Source organism: Corylus avellana, chromosome ca3 (genome assembly GCF_901000735.1).
Source record: "Corylus avellana chromosome ca3, CavTom2PMs-1.0".
NCBI lineage: Eukaryota > Viridiplantae > Streptophyta > Magnoliopsida > Fagales > Betulaceae > Corylus > Corylus avellana.
The window spans coordinates 16,123,950-16,140,339 of NC_081543.1; the positions used below are offsets into that span (position 1 = coordinate 16,123,950).

A 16,390-nucleotide genomic window follows, 5' to 3' on the forward strand; every position below is an offset into this window, starting at 1 on the left:
ATTAGTGTTTAATTATTGAAAAATATTAAATATATATTTTTAATAATAAACATTCATTTAAGCTTACTAATACAAAACACTAGTACGAATAGAAAGGAAAAAAAAATAAAAAAGTACATCACACAAATTTGCTCACAAAAAATAAAAATAAAGAAATATATCACACCAAATTCCCCTTCCCCATGTACTTAATTGGCATTCACAAAAAAAAAAAAAAAAATTCTCATTAAAAGTGTAGAGAGAAAGCAACAATATATTATATGATTAGAGGAAAAGGATGGATGGCGGGTGAGTAATTAAGAACGATCTTTCTTGGATCCGGCAGAAAAATGTTTCAAGAAAGATCTCGACTTGAATGATGACATAGCCATCCTAAACCACAAAAGAAGTGGAAGAAACACGAAATATCCGCCAAAGATACCAAACCAGGCTATAATCCGAGCATTTGATAATAACGGAGATGAAAAGCAATAGCAACAAAATAGGAGTCCAACGAGTACGGTGAGCAGCCATCCAATAAAATCGGGAGGGACGAGGAAGAAAAGTGTAACGTTTGTCAGGTAAAAGACGGCAGTATTTATTCCGTAAAAGACTCCCACAAATTTGTCTCGAGATTCACTGTCAGGGTTGAACCGGGCTGTGCAGTTGAAGTGACCGGCACCGGTAGCGTTGATCGGACTCGGGGATGTGCAGTTGAACTCATTGGGTTGATCAGCGCTGAGTGCTGCCGGGTAGGTGACCGTTATTAGCAGTCCAGCAACGACCAACAGCGCATTCCGCCTCTCCTCTGTTATAACTGTTTGCCGGCGACGTATTCCTACGTAAAACTTCACAAATATTGTTATAAAAGATCTTAAATAATGTTCAAGTCTAGTTGTTAAACGCCTCACACAATATTGTCGTAGAATCTTTCCAATCCGTTGGTTGTCCACCTGTGTTTGTTGGTTTTGGAGTTCCAAGATGCCAAGCACCGTATGACCCTCTAAATTCTTTATATGAACTACTGATCCAACATCCAGTAACCTCCACACTAGTGGTTCATGATCCAATAACCACGACACTACCTGCAAGATGCAGAAAATTAGTAGAGATGCATATATAATTACTGATCCAAATACTTGATGTGGCATCTCACATCGCTTGGGGATGGAGATGTACTTATATATATACTCACACCTTTTTTGATATTAATACGTTTTAACGTCGTGATGAGCATGATCCCATCAAAACTCTGCAGTTAAACGAGTGCGAGAGTAGTAATAGGATATGTGACCTCCTAGAATATCTGGTTTGAAAGAGCCAAAAAGAGACGTACAATATTGAGTGTCACTGGGGATGGAGCGTTACATTCGCCCCAATTAAGTAAAAATAAAAACCCAAATATTGCTATAAACAAAACTTTAAAACCCATGAAAATAAAAGTAAAATATCACACTGAAAGCTCAAGTAAAATTTTGGGTCACCCAACATGAAAGAAAACTTGAGTGGAAAGGACTTACCTCAGGTTGATTTCTGGATACTGCAACGTGCAAAAGAGTGTTGCCGTCGTCATCCCACCCATCAAGCAGTTTCTCTTGCAACAATTTGGCATCTTTAAAACAAGCCCGCCCAAGCCATTGTACTAGGTACCGAAAAACATCGATCATGTCATACTTCAGGGCTATATGTAAGGCATTCTCTCCTCGAATTGTCACATCTTCAAGAGACTCGGGGCAAGCTTCTAAAAATTTCTTCAAAAAAGAGAGGTCTCCTTTTTGAATTACGTAATGTAAAGGAGTCACACCCTCCCTTCCTCGGACACGGACAAAATCCTTATCAAAATCAAGTAGTCGGTCAACCAATATGGCTTGTTTTCTTTGCAAGATGTAATCTTTTTCAAAATTAAGAGCATGGTTTTGCAAAGCAATGTGAAGAGGGGTTAAGCCATATTGGTTAAGCTTCCTAGCAAACGAGGGCTTTAAGCCCATGATCTCCCTGACGAAAGGGATGTGCCCGGCAGATACAGCTATGTGTAAAGGAGTGTCAACAAATGGAATCTTATCGACCCTATCCAAAACATGTGCATCCTTCTCTATCAATACGTACAAGGCATCAATGTTTCCTTGCTCAGCAGCATCTCTCAAACTCCTATCAATGTTTCTTTGCTCGGCAGAGTCCCTCAGACTCCCATCCATTTTAGGAGAGGTACGTGATAGTAGTCTGAAAGTTAAAGGGAAATGGCGTTTTTTTTTTTTTTTTTTTTTGTCGAGTTGTAGAAGGAAATGGCTTTAAATGAGAAGATTGGGCGTCCTCTATTTATAGGATTGGATATCGATACCAGATCTGCACACCTCACTGAAGCAACGATTTTTACGTTGTTTGCCAAACATTGAAGCATAAAGGGCTTGTCTTGCAGGTCAGTGGTACTGTGATTTATTTGTTTACATATCTTGGAATCTTATGAGTTGTTTGTCCACGTGCATTTGCTTTTGTTGATTTGGTGTTTTTTAGTATCTTTGTTAACAAAAACTAATTTGCTAATTTGTTCTTGTATATATAATCTATGAAAATGTCTGAATGAGATGATTGAAAAATTAAGGAGACTTGGGATCCACTAAACAAAGTATTTTTAGAAGGCGATGCTATTTATAGAAAGGTTTCTCAATATACTTTTATTTTCTAATCTAAGACTACTCTTCTTGACACATGAGCACCATATATGGTGACATGTAATGTATCTTTTATGCATAAAAGACACTATAGTTCAAGAAATATAAAACGATATGCCAAACCGATTAGAAGTTGCAATTGATCCATTGGTTTAATCATACAGATATGCCTAGATATATAGGAATAATCCAGACGTACAAAAATAAAATAGAAAAAGAAAATAAAAGGGGAACCTCTTGAGAGAGGTCGCTAGCTTGAGCTGAGAGGCAGGAATATGGATTCCTATAATAAGCATCGGGGCTGAGGAAAAAAATTAAAAAAAAATAAGAAAACGGGACCTCCGGAGACTTGAGCGGAGAGGCAGGAGTATTCCCATATATAATAAGCATAATTATGGCTTTAAATGATGAGAAAGCTAGATCTGCTTACAAGTCACTGAATCAATGTGTTCAACTTTGTTTGCCGACAAAAAGATAAGATAAGGTAAGATAACACCACCGTAATAAAAGAAATAAAAAAAAGAAAACGAAAAAGGGGAAGCTCTCCAGCTGCTGATGCACTACAGAAATGAAAAGAGAAAAAGAAAAAGAAAAAGGGAGAGACAGGAGGCATTCGTATCGCAGGATATAAATTAAAATCAAAACATAAAATAACAAAAAGCTCAAGTAAAAAATGATTTAATTATTGAATGAGAGCATCTCTAGCAGAAAGTGTAAACTAATTTTTTAGCTAAATTTAGTTATTATGGTTTATTTTTTTGCTCCAACAGTCCTTGTAAAATAAAAGTTTTTCTTATAATTACTACCGTTTACAGTAAAATATGAAAGTTTATATAAGTATATTTTATTATATTTCTTATTTCTTTATATTTTTTTAATATTTTCTCTCTCCTTCTCTCTCTGTCTTTTTATGGGGAAGACAAGGAAATGATAAAAAATAATATTTAATTAGAATAGATAGTTAAAATAGATATTCTGTTTGAGTGTGTAGTGAAAAATTAGTAGCTAAAATAAAAAAAATAAAAAAAACATTTTGAGTAGCTAAAATAAAAACCCTTGTTGGAGATACCCTGATAGTGAATCCCTATAGTAATTAAGCTCCTTTCAGCACCATAGAATTCCAATAATGTTTCAACTTTATACTCCTTTTAAGTTAAAAAAATAAAAATAAAAAATAAAAAACAACAACAAAAAACAAAAAAAAATAAAAACGAGAACTTGCTTGGGCTTCATTTTTGGATACTGCAATGTGCAACAAAGTATTTTAAAGGTGTACAAACAATTGTAATTGCGGGTATTATTCATTTTTAAATAACCACAACCGATGGTTATGTACTTATGTATTAAAAAAAAATTATATAATTATCTATAAAATTATATAATCTGACGTGGCACACCGCCACGTTAGAAAATTCTGATGTGGCACATCACCACGTCAGAAAAATTTTGACGTGGTAAATGTCGCCACGTCAGAAAATATATAATTTTTTAAGTTTTAAAATCTATAACAATTTTCTGATGTTGGAGTATTTAACACGTCAGAAAATTCTGACGTGGTACTATTCACACGTCAGGAAAAAAAAAATTCTGACGTGGTAAAATTTTCACGTCATAAAATTAATGATGTGGCAACAATACATATACTGTAGCCACGTCAGAAAATCCTTTTTTTTTTTTTTTGTAGTGTAATGTCTTTTCCAAATTTTTAATTAAGTAATGTCACTTCTCAAATTATTAAAAAATTGCAATACGCTCTCCTTTACCAAAAAAAAAAAAAAAAAAAAAAAAAAAAAAAAAACTTTACAATTTATTTTTTAAAATACATTAAAAAAACAAGTGATCTACATCAGTGGTCATGGGTCTTCATGACAATATAAATAACAATATAACAATAACATGTAAAAATATTAAATCCAGGTATCCATTTTATGACAACTCTAAATACCTTACCCTCTATTTTGGTGCCTTTAGTGGGCCTATTCTTTTCGGCAGTTGCAATGGTTTCTTTATTTCTTTATGTTCAAAAAAATAAAGATTTTTTAGATATAGATATGATGGGACCAAATCTCATCTATTTTTTTTTCAAGACTTAGACTTAGACCATAACACATATATCTTTTTATTAGAATAAAATATGTGATGTGGTTTCCCCCAAGCATAAGCTATTATCCACGTGCAAACATGATATATATACTACAAGAATTTAGGTCTTTAGGGGCAACTTTGAGTGGACGCTAAAAGTCCTAAAATGGAAACTGTTGACAATAGCGATGACTTTTGGACGCTAACGGGTTGGACGCTAATAGTCCGACCCTAATGATCAAATGTGTGATTATCACCGTCCACTTATAGTCGACAAAGTGGACGCTAAAAGTCCTACTTTTTTACCATAAAGCTGATGGCAGCAGTAGGCATAGTCGACGCTAATAGTCAACCATTAGCATCCACTTTGGGTGGACACTGATAGTTAACCATTAGCGACCACTTTGTGGACGCTAATGGTCAAAAAAAATTATAAAAAAAAAATAAAAAAAAATTGACTATCAACGTCCAAACTGGAGTGGACACTGATGGTGAACCATTAGCGTCCACAAAGTGGACGCTAATGGTCCTAAAAAAAATTTTAAAAAAAAATTGACTATCACCGTCTCTGATTTATTCTGCGTTGCTGCGATCGATCATACACGATGTGCGCTCGATCGCAGTACCAGTAGGTTTTTGATCTTTTGCGCTCGAACGCACATTGGGCTTGTGATCGATCGCGGAACTAAAAGGTTTTTGACCTTTTGCAATCGATCGCACTCGACTTGCGAGCAATCGCAGAACCAGAGAACACTGAGCATGATATCGGCTAACAGGAGATAACCACAATATTTCAAACATATATCAGTAACAGTCCCACCAATACATGTTATGAGCAGAAGGAGAGGAGCAACATAGCCAGTTGTGTATGTCAAAAGCAGGCTGCCTCCTATAACTAGATCCTGTTATTTATTGAACGTGTCCTGTTATTTATCTATTAATCATGACAAGAGTAAAAATATTGTACTCTGTTTTGAGTGAAACTAAAGATAAATATGGCTAAAAAAATTCAAAACATCAACGTGCATATAGTCCGTTTAAAGCTTTATTTCTTTCTCTTTTTCCTTCTGACATGCTTGTTCACATGAAAGCGTCCTATTTTATTGAACTCTTTGAATTGATTGACAAATTGTTAAGGTTGGTTGTCTCAAATAGTAAGATTTATCTTCCATGACCTGTAGTGATATAAAGAGTTTCTCCAGAGAATCAAGAATAAAAAGAACTCTAGCCACCCATTCATTAGCATAAGTTTGGTGTCCCTTAGCAATATTGAAGCACTTACTCATAAGTGCTAACTTGGTACTTATCTATGAGCTAGTGAGTCCTAAACTAGTTACAATAAACGTTAGCTTCCTCTATGAGTGAGAGAGAGAGAGAGAGAGAGAGAGAGAGAACAAATAGCAAACATGTGAGGGCAATCATATTATATCTGCAGTCTCAAAGATACTCAAAGCTTTAAAGACATATAGCAAAATAAACATTTCAAAGTACCAGCTTGGACGTAGCTACATATCGAAGCAGAGTGGCCAACACTGGTGTACTGCAAAGTGAGGCAGCTAAAGCAAACGTAAGCCCAGCAAGATATGCTTGCACACCTAACATGTCAAATTTAATTTAAATTTGGAACCTGAAAGCAATTTAGACAACCAGATTCATGCAAACAATGAGTACTCGAGACACCAGAGTAAAATAAAAAGGCCAATTACTTGATGGGAAGTTAGCAGCCGCAACACGGGGATCAAAGTTGTCAAAAAACGAGGGGAGTTGTAAGTCAATTACTTGCAAATTAGTCATTGGATTAGAACATAACTAGAAGAGGTAGTATTAGGAAAAAGCTAAGTCAAACAAAGTCTAAGGGGTTAAATTCTCAAATTCTATTAGCACCTTTTGAGAATATTGAAGCCTTTGAGTAGGCTTGTTTCCTAAGCCTGATCACTTCACTAATTTGTTTTTGTTTTTGTTTTTTGATGAATAACTTCCCTAAAAAATTATAAGCACACTTGAAATAGCACCAATACTCTAAAATGACACTTATTATGTCTTTTCAAAGATTACAGCAGTTCAGTAATTGACACACTTAGCCACAGATCCTATGAAGAAAGTGGCAAAATACACAAAATAGAAGAAGCAACATGAATCAATACCTCAAGGAGATTTAGACCCATAATAACAGCTAAACCAGAAGCAGCTACAGGTAATCCTTGCCCGATCTGTCCATATGCCTTTCCAGCAAATGAGGCTGCTATGCCTAGGACAGCTAGTGTGGTTGCCAAAGATAACTGCCAAACTATGACAAGGAATAAGTAGCGAAAGTCAGAGCAATAGAGAATGTTGAATAAAATCTTCAAAAACACCAACGCAAACATGGACGACAGAGTGTAGGACTGAACTTACCTTGTAAAACTGAGCTGATAACTGGTCCTGGACAGCTTCACCTTTAATAAAAAACAAGTTTACAGTTATATTTAATAAATAAAATGGCCTTCACCTTTAATGCATTCCTCCCATCCTCTTACTAAACTCTAGAATGTTGGAATGTGGAAGTATGCATAACTAAATTACTATGTTATTTTCATAATCATAACCAATACGATTAAAGTAAGAGCAAGTAACCTATGCTTCTAATGGATACTTCTATAGATCCATGACCCAAGCTTGTGACATAGTTTTACAAAATTACAAACAAGATAGTGGACAGCTAAACCAGAAATAAAGCTTGTGGAGAAACTAGTTCATAAACTAAAGAGAGACATTGCCAGGCACTATAAAAGACGGCATCTCATTTTGGACCCACTCCAACCACAAAGCCATGTTTACTGAAGACACCAACAAATGCTAGACTAGTCCTGTTTGAAAAATTGGCAGGGTGTAATTAGATGTACATCTTATTCTCAAATGCCATGACAAAAAGCAAGATATAATCAATTGTAATCAGGGTGCTAGCTATTTGATGAAAATGGAAACATTAATCAATAGTTGCTTATGATTCCTTCCAAATTCTCTAATTGAATTCACACACACACACAGACATATATAAACCAGTTTCTGTCAACATATTTTTCACAAAGAAATCTCTTTCAGGCATTTTATCATGCAGGCTACGTGCATTATCACTTTAAACACATTCCAGTGCCAACAAAAGAAAATACTACAACAGAAAAAAGAATCCCCTGCTCACCCCACCAAAAAAAAAAAAACAACAAAAAGAAAAAGAAAAAGGAATCACACTGATCTAGTACCCACCAACAAAGAAATTCAAAAGTTAAAACCTTAAGGTAAACAATACCCTTTCCAACGTTTCAACTTATTAGAAAAAAAAAAAAAAAAAAAAAACAACAACAACAACAACAAAGGAAAGTATTTGTACAAAGGCTTGAAAGGAGTTGAAGAAGAGCACGCAAATCCTTATACTTCTCGGTCTTTGCCTCACTAAGTAAGCTGCTTGAAAGGCTTAGTGATATCTGGAAAAACAGTGAAGAAGTATAAGTTAATATGAAAGTCAAATGCATAAGTTTTCATCCGAAAATCCATCCTTCGATTTGAACAAACTAAATTTCAGGATTTGGGAGCCAAGAATGCAAACCAACCTTCCAAATCCACAAATCTATGATGAGTGCGCCGGAGCGAGTGAGAGAGAGAGAGTGAGAGTGAGAGAGTGATGAGTGATGAGTGATCAGTGAGAATGAAAGAGTGATGAGAGAGTGATGGATTCGGTGATTAGGGATTTTGGTAAAAAATTGGACTGAAAATTTCAAAAACACGCCAATAGATGGCGCTAATCTTAACGGGTGACCCAGGTGGGTCATGGGTGACCCAAGTGGGTCACGGGTGACCCAGCTTTAATATGTATATATATATATATATATATATTAGTAATTAAATAGTATATGTTATATGAATAATTTAATATTTATGTGTATGTATTAGTTGACATACTAACTAGTTAGTTCATAAATTAACATATTATTTAGTTAATTAATATATATTAAGTAAATGTTACTCAATACTTCTATGTATATTACTTATTTTATTATACATGTGTGTGTTATATATTAGTATTGACATACTAACTAGTAACTAGTTAGTTAATAAACTAACATATTAACTAAGTTAATATATATTAAATTACTAACTTACTATAATTAACTATAGGTTATTTTGACAAACAAAAAAATTATATGTTACTTAATATTTGTATGAGTATTATATATATGAATATATAATATACATACTTGTTAGTTACTATATACTAACTTAGTATTACTATTAAGTTAAGTGGTAGATCACATGATCTAAAGATTATGTGAATTGTAATTAGAAAAAAAAAAAGATTATGTGAATTATTATATCATATGATCATATATATCACAAATTAAGTGATTAATATTAGAATCAACAATGTGTTTGTTTAGAGATATATGATGTTGTTATGTTTAGAGTATTATGTTGTAGATATCATTATAAGTTAGATGTTACATCATATGGTCTACTATTATAATTTATATGATTATATAAAATGATCAATTGATGATTAAATCATATGATTATATAATAACAAAATATACATATATAATATGACGTAAGTCAGAAGTATACAAACTCATACAAATATAACAATTAAGTACCCAGAGACTTAATAACTAGTTACTTAATAAACTAACATATTAACTAAGTTAATATATTAAATTACTAACCTAGTATAATTTACTATAGGTTATTTTGACAAAAACAAATTATATGTTACTTAATATATATATATATATATATTATACATACTTGTTCGTTAATATATACTAACTTAGTATTACTAAGTAAGTTAACTATTTTCAAAAAACAATGATATGATGATATGTATTATCATTCTAATTACATTAGATCATACTTAATTAGATCATTAATTAAGTATGATCTAGTGTAATTAGAATGATAATACATTTGAACATGATCTAATAATGTTTTTTTTTTTTTTGTTTAGAAAACTTTGTCCTATTCTTCATGAATTAAGTTTCATAATATTTAAGTATAATGTATTATTAGTATAATTTATATGATTATATGACATGATCAACTAATTATTAAATCATGTGATTATATAATAACAAATTATACATATATAATATGATATAAATATACAAATACATACTAATACAGTAATTAAGTATCTAGAGACTTAGTTTCAATGTATGTTATAAGTCCATCTATGTTATATATTACTTTTCAAAAAAAAAAACAAAAGTCCATCTATGTTATAAATTATAATTACACATATATAATAACAAAAAATTTATTCTATTTTTTAACCATTTTTTGAACTTTGAAGTTCTTAATATTCATTTTGGTCATTTTTTAAACTATTTCTTAGTTTAATTTGCTATTTTTTTATTTTTTTATTTTTGTACAAGCTCTTTAGTGTCCACTCAAAGTGGATGCTAATACTCCACCATCAGCGTCTACTTTGAAAGTGGACGCTAATAATATATTATCAGCGTCCACTTTGAGTGGACGCTATTGATCTTGTAATTTAATTTTTTTTTAATTTTTTTATTCTTGTTCAAGATCTTTAGCGTCCACTCAAAGTGGATGCTAATGCTCAGTTATCAGCGTCCACTTTTAAAGTGGATGCTAATAATATATTATCAACGTCCACTTTGAGTGGACGCTATTGATCTTGTAATTTAATTTTTTAATTTTTGTAAAAGCTCTTTAGCATCCACTTTCAGTGGGCGCTAATGCTCCACCATCAACGTCCACTTTGAAAGTGGACGCTGATAACTGAGCATCAAAGTGGACGCTATTGATGTTGTAATTTAATTTTTTGTTTTTTTTTTGTTCAATATCTTTAGCATCCAGTAAAAGTGGACGCTAATGCTCATTATCAGCGTCCACATTCAAAGTGGAGGCTAATAATATATTATCAGCGTCCACTTTGAGTGGACGCTATTGATCTTGTAATTTAATTTGTTTTTTATTTTTTTATTTTTGTTCAGACTCTTTATCGTCCACCCTAGTGGACGCTAATGATCAATTTTCAAAGTGGACGCTAATAATCCATTTTCAGCGTCCACTTTAAGTGGAAGCTATTGAGCTATTATTTTAATTTGTTCTTTATTCTTTTATTTTTGTACATGGTCTTTAGCGTCCACTCTAGTGGACGCTAATGATTGATTCACTACAAGAAATTAGGTCTTTAGGGGCGACTCAAAGTCGCCCCTAAAGGTCCTAAAGTGGACGTTGTTGCCAACAGCGTCGACTTTTCGACCCTAAAGGTGTCGACGCTAATAGTCCGACCCTAATGATCAAATGTCTGATTATCAGGGTCCACTTAAAAGTCGACCCTAATGATCACTTTTAGCGTCCACTTTATCGACCCTAAAAGTCGCAATGTTTTGACCCTAAAGATGATGTAAACGGAAGAGAAAGTCGACCCTAATAGTCAAGCATTAGCGTCCACTTTTAGTTAACCATTAGGGTCCACTTTGTCGACCCTAATGGTCTTTTAAAAAAAAATAATAATAATAACTATCAGCGTCCAAACCAAAGTGGACGCTAATAGTTAACCATTAGCGTCCACAAAGTCGATCCTAATGGTCATAAAAAATTAAAAAAAAAAATTAACTATCAGCGTCCACTTAGAGTCGACCCTAATGATCACTTTTAGCGTCCACTTTATCGACTCTAAAAGGCGCAATGTTTGGACCCTAAAGATGATGTAAACGAAAGAATTAGTCGACGCTGATAGTCAACCATTAGCGTCCACAAAGTGGACGCTAATGGTCCAAAAAAAATTTAAAAAATTGACTATCAGCGTCCAAATTAAAGTGGACGCTGATAGTTAACCATTAGGGTCCACTAAAAGTGGACCCTAATGGTCTTAAAAAATCCAAAAAAAAAAAAAAAAACTGCAATCGATCGCACTTGGAGTGCGATCGATCGCAGTTTTTTTTACAAATCTGCGATAAAAAAAAAAAAACATAACATTAATAGAAAACGTAAGTCCACTATAACATTCTCTCTCAGTGCCTCATGGGGACGAGGAAAAGAGCCATGTCATCACAAATGACGCCCTGCTTGTTTTTCCTCCAACAAATATCCATTGCCAATGCCACAAGCAACACAGGAGAAGATACCAAATATCCATTGCCAATGCCAAAAGAAACAAGATCAGGTATCAGGAATGATAAAAAGTACAAAGGAAAGTTCCAAAAACACAATTCAACTATTAACAAACACAACACTGTGTTCTAACTTTTAATACAACATACATATATACTACGTCTCTACCTCATTAAGGTAAATTTTTATCTATCCATTTTCTTTCTCAACAAAAAGTCACCAAAACTGTGGAATATAACATAAGAGTCATCACACAATTGGACCTTCTGAAATTCACTATTTTTGTTGTTGCTGCTGCTGCAGTGGGAAACTAGAATTGGTCATGCCAAGTCCCTCATTCTGATAAAAAGTTGACCCCTTTTGTTACAAAACCAATTTGAACATCAGCCTACTCCTTAATTATTGGTTCCAAACAGATAAAGTAAAAAACAAACAAACACTTGGTGTACTCATTTGAACCCAAAATTGCAGAGTCGGCTAATCTCGTATCATATATGCACACACTTTGTACCCCTGATCTCATTTTGTCTGGCAAATTACAACCAAAATACACCCTGTATTTTTAAAACCTCAAACAACAGTAGCCAATTGACTACTTTATATATATATATAATTAACCATGAAACCCTTTCTCTGTCGAAAGAAAATAACTTAATTATACAAATACATACTACGAAAAAGATAACTTAGATTGCAATACTCACCCAAAGAGAACCCAACAAAACAAATCCAAAACCAAAACTCCAGAAATCAGGACGCAACTAAACCTTTAAAGACGACAACACTTATTTCCCCAAAAATCACCAAGAATCAAATTATCTCAAATAAAGTCAAGAAGCCAAGAAAATAGAGAACAGACTATTACCTTGGATGCACTGCCTTTAGGCCATCCAAGGCCTAATCCTCCTCCACCGTTGCTGGACAAAAGATCAAAAATTTCTTCGTTATATATCTCCAAGACCGTCCTTCGTCCCCATCTCCAATAATATCCCTCAAAGACCCTTGGGCAATCACGAACCACAAACAAATGCAAACAGAGCAAAACTTTCATCCTCAAAATTACCTTTGTGAACACATTTTTGCTTTCTTCCCTTCTACTCTCCGATTTGGGCAAAAAGAACATGCCAACAGCATATTCCCCTGCTGGTGGAAGCTCAAACCCAAGATCCTTAACAACCTGAGAAATGGCATGCCAAAAACAATGAAGCATTGCCAAATGAAGCATTTGCCAAACCAGAAGCAAGACAAATCCTCCTCCCTGCCCCAAAAGGCATCATCTTTATTTCCCTGTTTCCCGTTATATCAAACACTTCCCCTCCTCCACCACTCAAGAATCTTTTAGGTTTGAAAGCCATCGGATCCATCATAGGAGGGAGGGAGAGCAGCGGGAAGGAAAGTTGGGAGAGCCGCGGGAGAGAGATCGAGAGTGAGAGTGATGAGGGAGGTGAGTGAGAGGGGTGTTAGGGATTTTTGTGTTTTGAAGGTTTGGGGAAAAACAGACGCGGTTTATGAAATTTTTTGTCCGAAAATTTCATAAACCCCGCCACAGGATGGCGCTTAATTTTTCGCACTCAATAGCGGCGACTCTGGAGTCGCCGCTATTGAGGGTTTTTTTTTTTTTTTTAATTATACTTACAATTTTTTTAATTTTTGTTTTTCTTTATTTTCTCTTGCAATATGTTTTTTTTTATTATTATAATATTAACTAATAATTTCGGTTTAATAAATTTTTATGATAAAGATCATTAAGTTGATATTTATCTTATAATTAATTATAAGATCAATACAAAATCCAAAGATAATATAAGATTAATATAACTAATGTACTAAGATAATATAAAAAGCTTATAGTTCAATTGAATGTTCGATTGAACCTTCAATTGTATCCCAGTTTGATCAATCAATTGATCTTATCGTGATCAATATAATTTATTCATTAGGATCTATCGGATGTTTGATCGATCAATTGATTCTATTACGATCAATCGAACTAATTCACTAGGATCGATTGGATTTTCGATCAGATGTTTGATCTTATCACGATCAATCGAACTAACTCACTAGGATCGATTGAATGTTTGATCGATCGAATTTTCAATCCAACATTTGATTGATCATTTGATCCTATCACGATCAATCAAACTAATTCATTATGATCGATCGGATGTTTGATCGATCATTTGATCATATTACGATCAATCGAACTAATTCATTAAGATCGATCTCAATCGAACTAATTCATTAGGATCGATCGAATGTTTGATCAATCACTTGATCCTATCATGATCAATCAAATTAATTCAATAGGATCGATCGGATGTTTGATCGATCATTTGATCCTATCACGATCAATCGAATTAATTCAGTAGGATCCATCGGATGTTCGATCGATCATTTGATCAATTAATTATATATATAAATATATATTATATACATACTTGTTAGTTACTATATACTAACTTAGTATTACTATTAAGTTAAGTGGTAGATCACATGATCTAAAGATGATGTGAATTGTAATTAGAAACAAAAAAAAAAAAAAAAAAAGATTATGTGAATTATTATATCATATGATCATATATATCACAAATTAAGTGATTAATATTAGAATCAACAATGTGTTTGTTTAGAGATATATGTTGTTGTTATGTTTAGAGTATTATGCTGTAGATATCATTATAAGTTTGATGTTTCGTCATATGGTCTACCATTATAATTTATATGATTATATAAAATGATCAATTGATGATTAAATCATGTGATTATATAATAACAAAATATACATATATAATATGACGTAAGTCAGAAGTATTTACAAACTCATACAAATACAACAATTAAGTACCAAGAGACTTAATAACTAGTTACTTAATAAATTAACATACTAACTAAGTTAATATATTAAATTACTAATAATTTACTATAGGTTATTTTGACAAAAACAAATTATATGTTACTTAATATATATATACATAATACATACTTGTTCGTTAATATATACTAACTTAGTATTACTAAGTAAGTTAACTATTTTCAAAAAACAATGACCTGATGATGTGTATTATCATTCTAATTACATTAGATCATAGTTAATTAGTTAATTAAGTATGCTCTAGTGTAATTAGAATGATAATACATATGAACATGATCTAATAATGTTTTTTTTTTTTTAGAAAACTTTGTCCTATTCTTCATGAATTAAGTTTCATAATATTTAAGTATAATGTATTATCACTATAATTTATATGATTATATGACATGATCAACTGATTATTAAATCATATGATTATATAATAACAAATTATACATATATAATATGATATAAATATACAAATATATACTAATACAATAATTAAGTATCTAGAGACTTAGTTTCAATGTATGTTATAAGTCCATCTATGTTATACATTACTTTTCAAAAAGCTTTAGTGGACGCTATTGAGCTTGTAGTTTAATTTTATTCTTTTTTTAAAAAAAATTTTAGAAGAGCTTTAGCGTCCACCAAAGTGGACGCTATTGGGCATCAATTTTATTTTTTTATTTTTCTACCTACTCTTTAGGGTCGACAAAGTCGACCCTAATACTTAACTATTAGTCGACCCTAATACTTAACTATTAGGGGCGACTTTGAAAGTCGACCCTAATACTTGGCATCAATTTTTTTTTTTAATTTTTTTTTTTAAATTTTTCTACCTATTCTTTTTGTCGACCCTAATACTTAACTATTAGGGGCGACTTTCAAAGTCGACCGTAATACTTGGCATCAATTTTTTTTTTTAATTTTTTTTTCTACGTACTCTTTAGGGTCGACAAAGTCGACCCTAATACTTAACTATTAGGGGCAACTTTGAATGTCGACCCTAATACTTGGCATCAATTTTTTTTTTTTTTTTAATTTTATTTTCTACCTACTCTGTCGACCCTAATACTTAACTATTAGGGGAGACTTTGAATGTCGACCCTAATACTTGGCATCAATTTTTTATTTTTCTACCTACTCATTAGGGTCGACAAAGTCGACCCTAATGCTTAACTATTAGAGGCGACTTTCAAAGTCGACCCTAATACTTGGCATCAATTTTATTTTTTATTTTAATTTTTCTACGTACTCTTTAGGGTCGACTTTGTCGACCCTAATACTTAGGCATTAGGGTCGACTTTAGAGTCGACCCTAATGATCACTCAAAGTGGACGCTATTGGTAAATAAAATTATTTTTTATTTTTATTTTTTTAATTCCTCCACATACTCTTTAGGGTCGACTTTGTCGACCTTAATACTTAGGCATTAGGGTCGACTTTAGAGTTAGAGTCGACCCTAATGATCACTCTTCAGAGTGGACGCTATTGGTGAATAAATTTTTTTATTTTTTTTATTTTTTTCAATTCCTCCACATACTCTTTAGGGTCGACAAAGTCGACCCTAATACTTAGGCATTAGGGTCGACTTTAGAGTCGACCCTAATGATCACTCTTCAGCGTCCACTTTGAGTGGACGCTATTAGTGAATAAAATTATTTTTTTATTTTTATTTTTTTAATTCCTCCAC

At 32.8% G+C, this 16,390-nt stretch overlaps 2 protein-coding genes and 1 long non-coding RNA gene across 4 annotated transcripts; all 3 read right to left on the minus strand.

Moving 5' to 3' along the window:
* Positions 1-296: 296 nt before the first annotated feature.
* On the minus strand, positions 297-2,182 carry LOC132174201 (ankyrin repeat-containing protein BDA1-like). Its single transcript, XM_059585892.1, has 2 exons — positions 1,500-2,182; positions 297-1,064 (listed from the first exon to the last, which is right to left on the minus strand). Exons 1-2 carry the CDS (start codon positions 2,172-2,174, stop codon positions 297-299), a joined length of 1,443 nt encoding a protein of 480 aa, XP_059441875.1. The 5' UTR covers positions 2,175-2,182.
* A 4,623-nt stretch (positions 2,183-6,805) lies between these two features.
* LOC132173357 (uncharacterized) lies at positions 6,806-8,440 on the minus strand. Its single transcript, XR_009439313.1, has 4 exons — positions 8,318-8,440; positions 8,098-8,191; positions 7,125-7,165; positions 6,806-7,017 (listed from the first exon to the last, which is right to left on the minus strand). It is a non-coding gene; the product is annotated as an uncharacterized LOC132173357 (long non-coding RNA).
* Positions 8,441-11,721: 3,281 nt separating this feature from the next.
* Positions 11,722-13,270, minus strand: LOC132176622 (uncharacterized). Of its 2 annotated transcripts, none has more exons than XM_059588881.1 (2): positions 12,709-13,270; positions 11,722-11,794 (listed from the first exon to the last, which is right to left on the minus strand). In XM_059588881.1, the coding sequence occupies exons 1-2, from the start codon at positions 13,066-13,068 to the stop codon at positions 11,744-11,746; spliced, it is 411 nt and encodes a 136-aa protein (XP_059444864.1). In that variant the 5' UTR covers positions 13,069-13,270; the 3' UTR covers positions 11,722-11,743. The 2 variants fall into 2 exon arrangements, with proteins under 2 accessions (XP_059444864.1, XP_059444863.1); XM_059588880.1 differs by lacking the exon at positions 11,722-11,794 and adding an exon at positions 12,140-12,231.
* Positions 13,271-16,390: the final 3,120 nt, after the last annotated feature.

Bases quoted from the DNA above. Each gene is read 5' to 3' on its own strand.
- LOC132174201 (XM_059585892.1), bottom strand. From the start codon at position 2,174: ATGGATGGGAGTCTGAGGGACTCTGCCGAGCAAAGAAACATTGATAGG. The intron at 1,065-1,499 runs GTAAGTCCTTTC...TGCATCTTGCAG, and splicing joins TATCCAGAAATCAACCTGAG to GTAGTGTCGTGGTTATTGGA.
- LOC132176622 (XM_059588880.1), bottom strand. From the start codon at position 13,068: ATGCTTCATTTGGCAATGCTTCATTGTTTTTGGCATGCCATTTCTCAG. The intron at 12,232-12,708 runs GTAATAGTCTGT...ATTAAGGAGTAG, and splicing joins CTAAAGGCAGTGCATCCAAG to GCTGATGTTCAAATTGGTTT.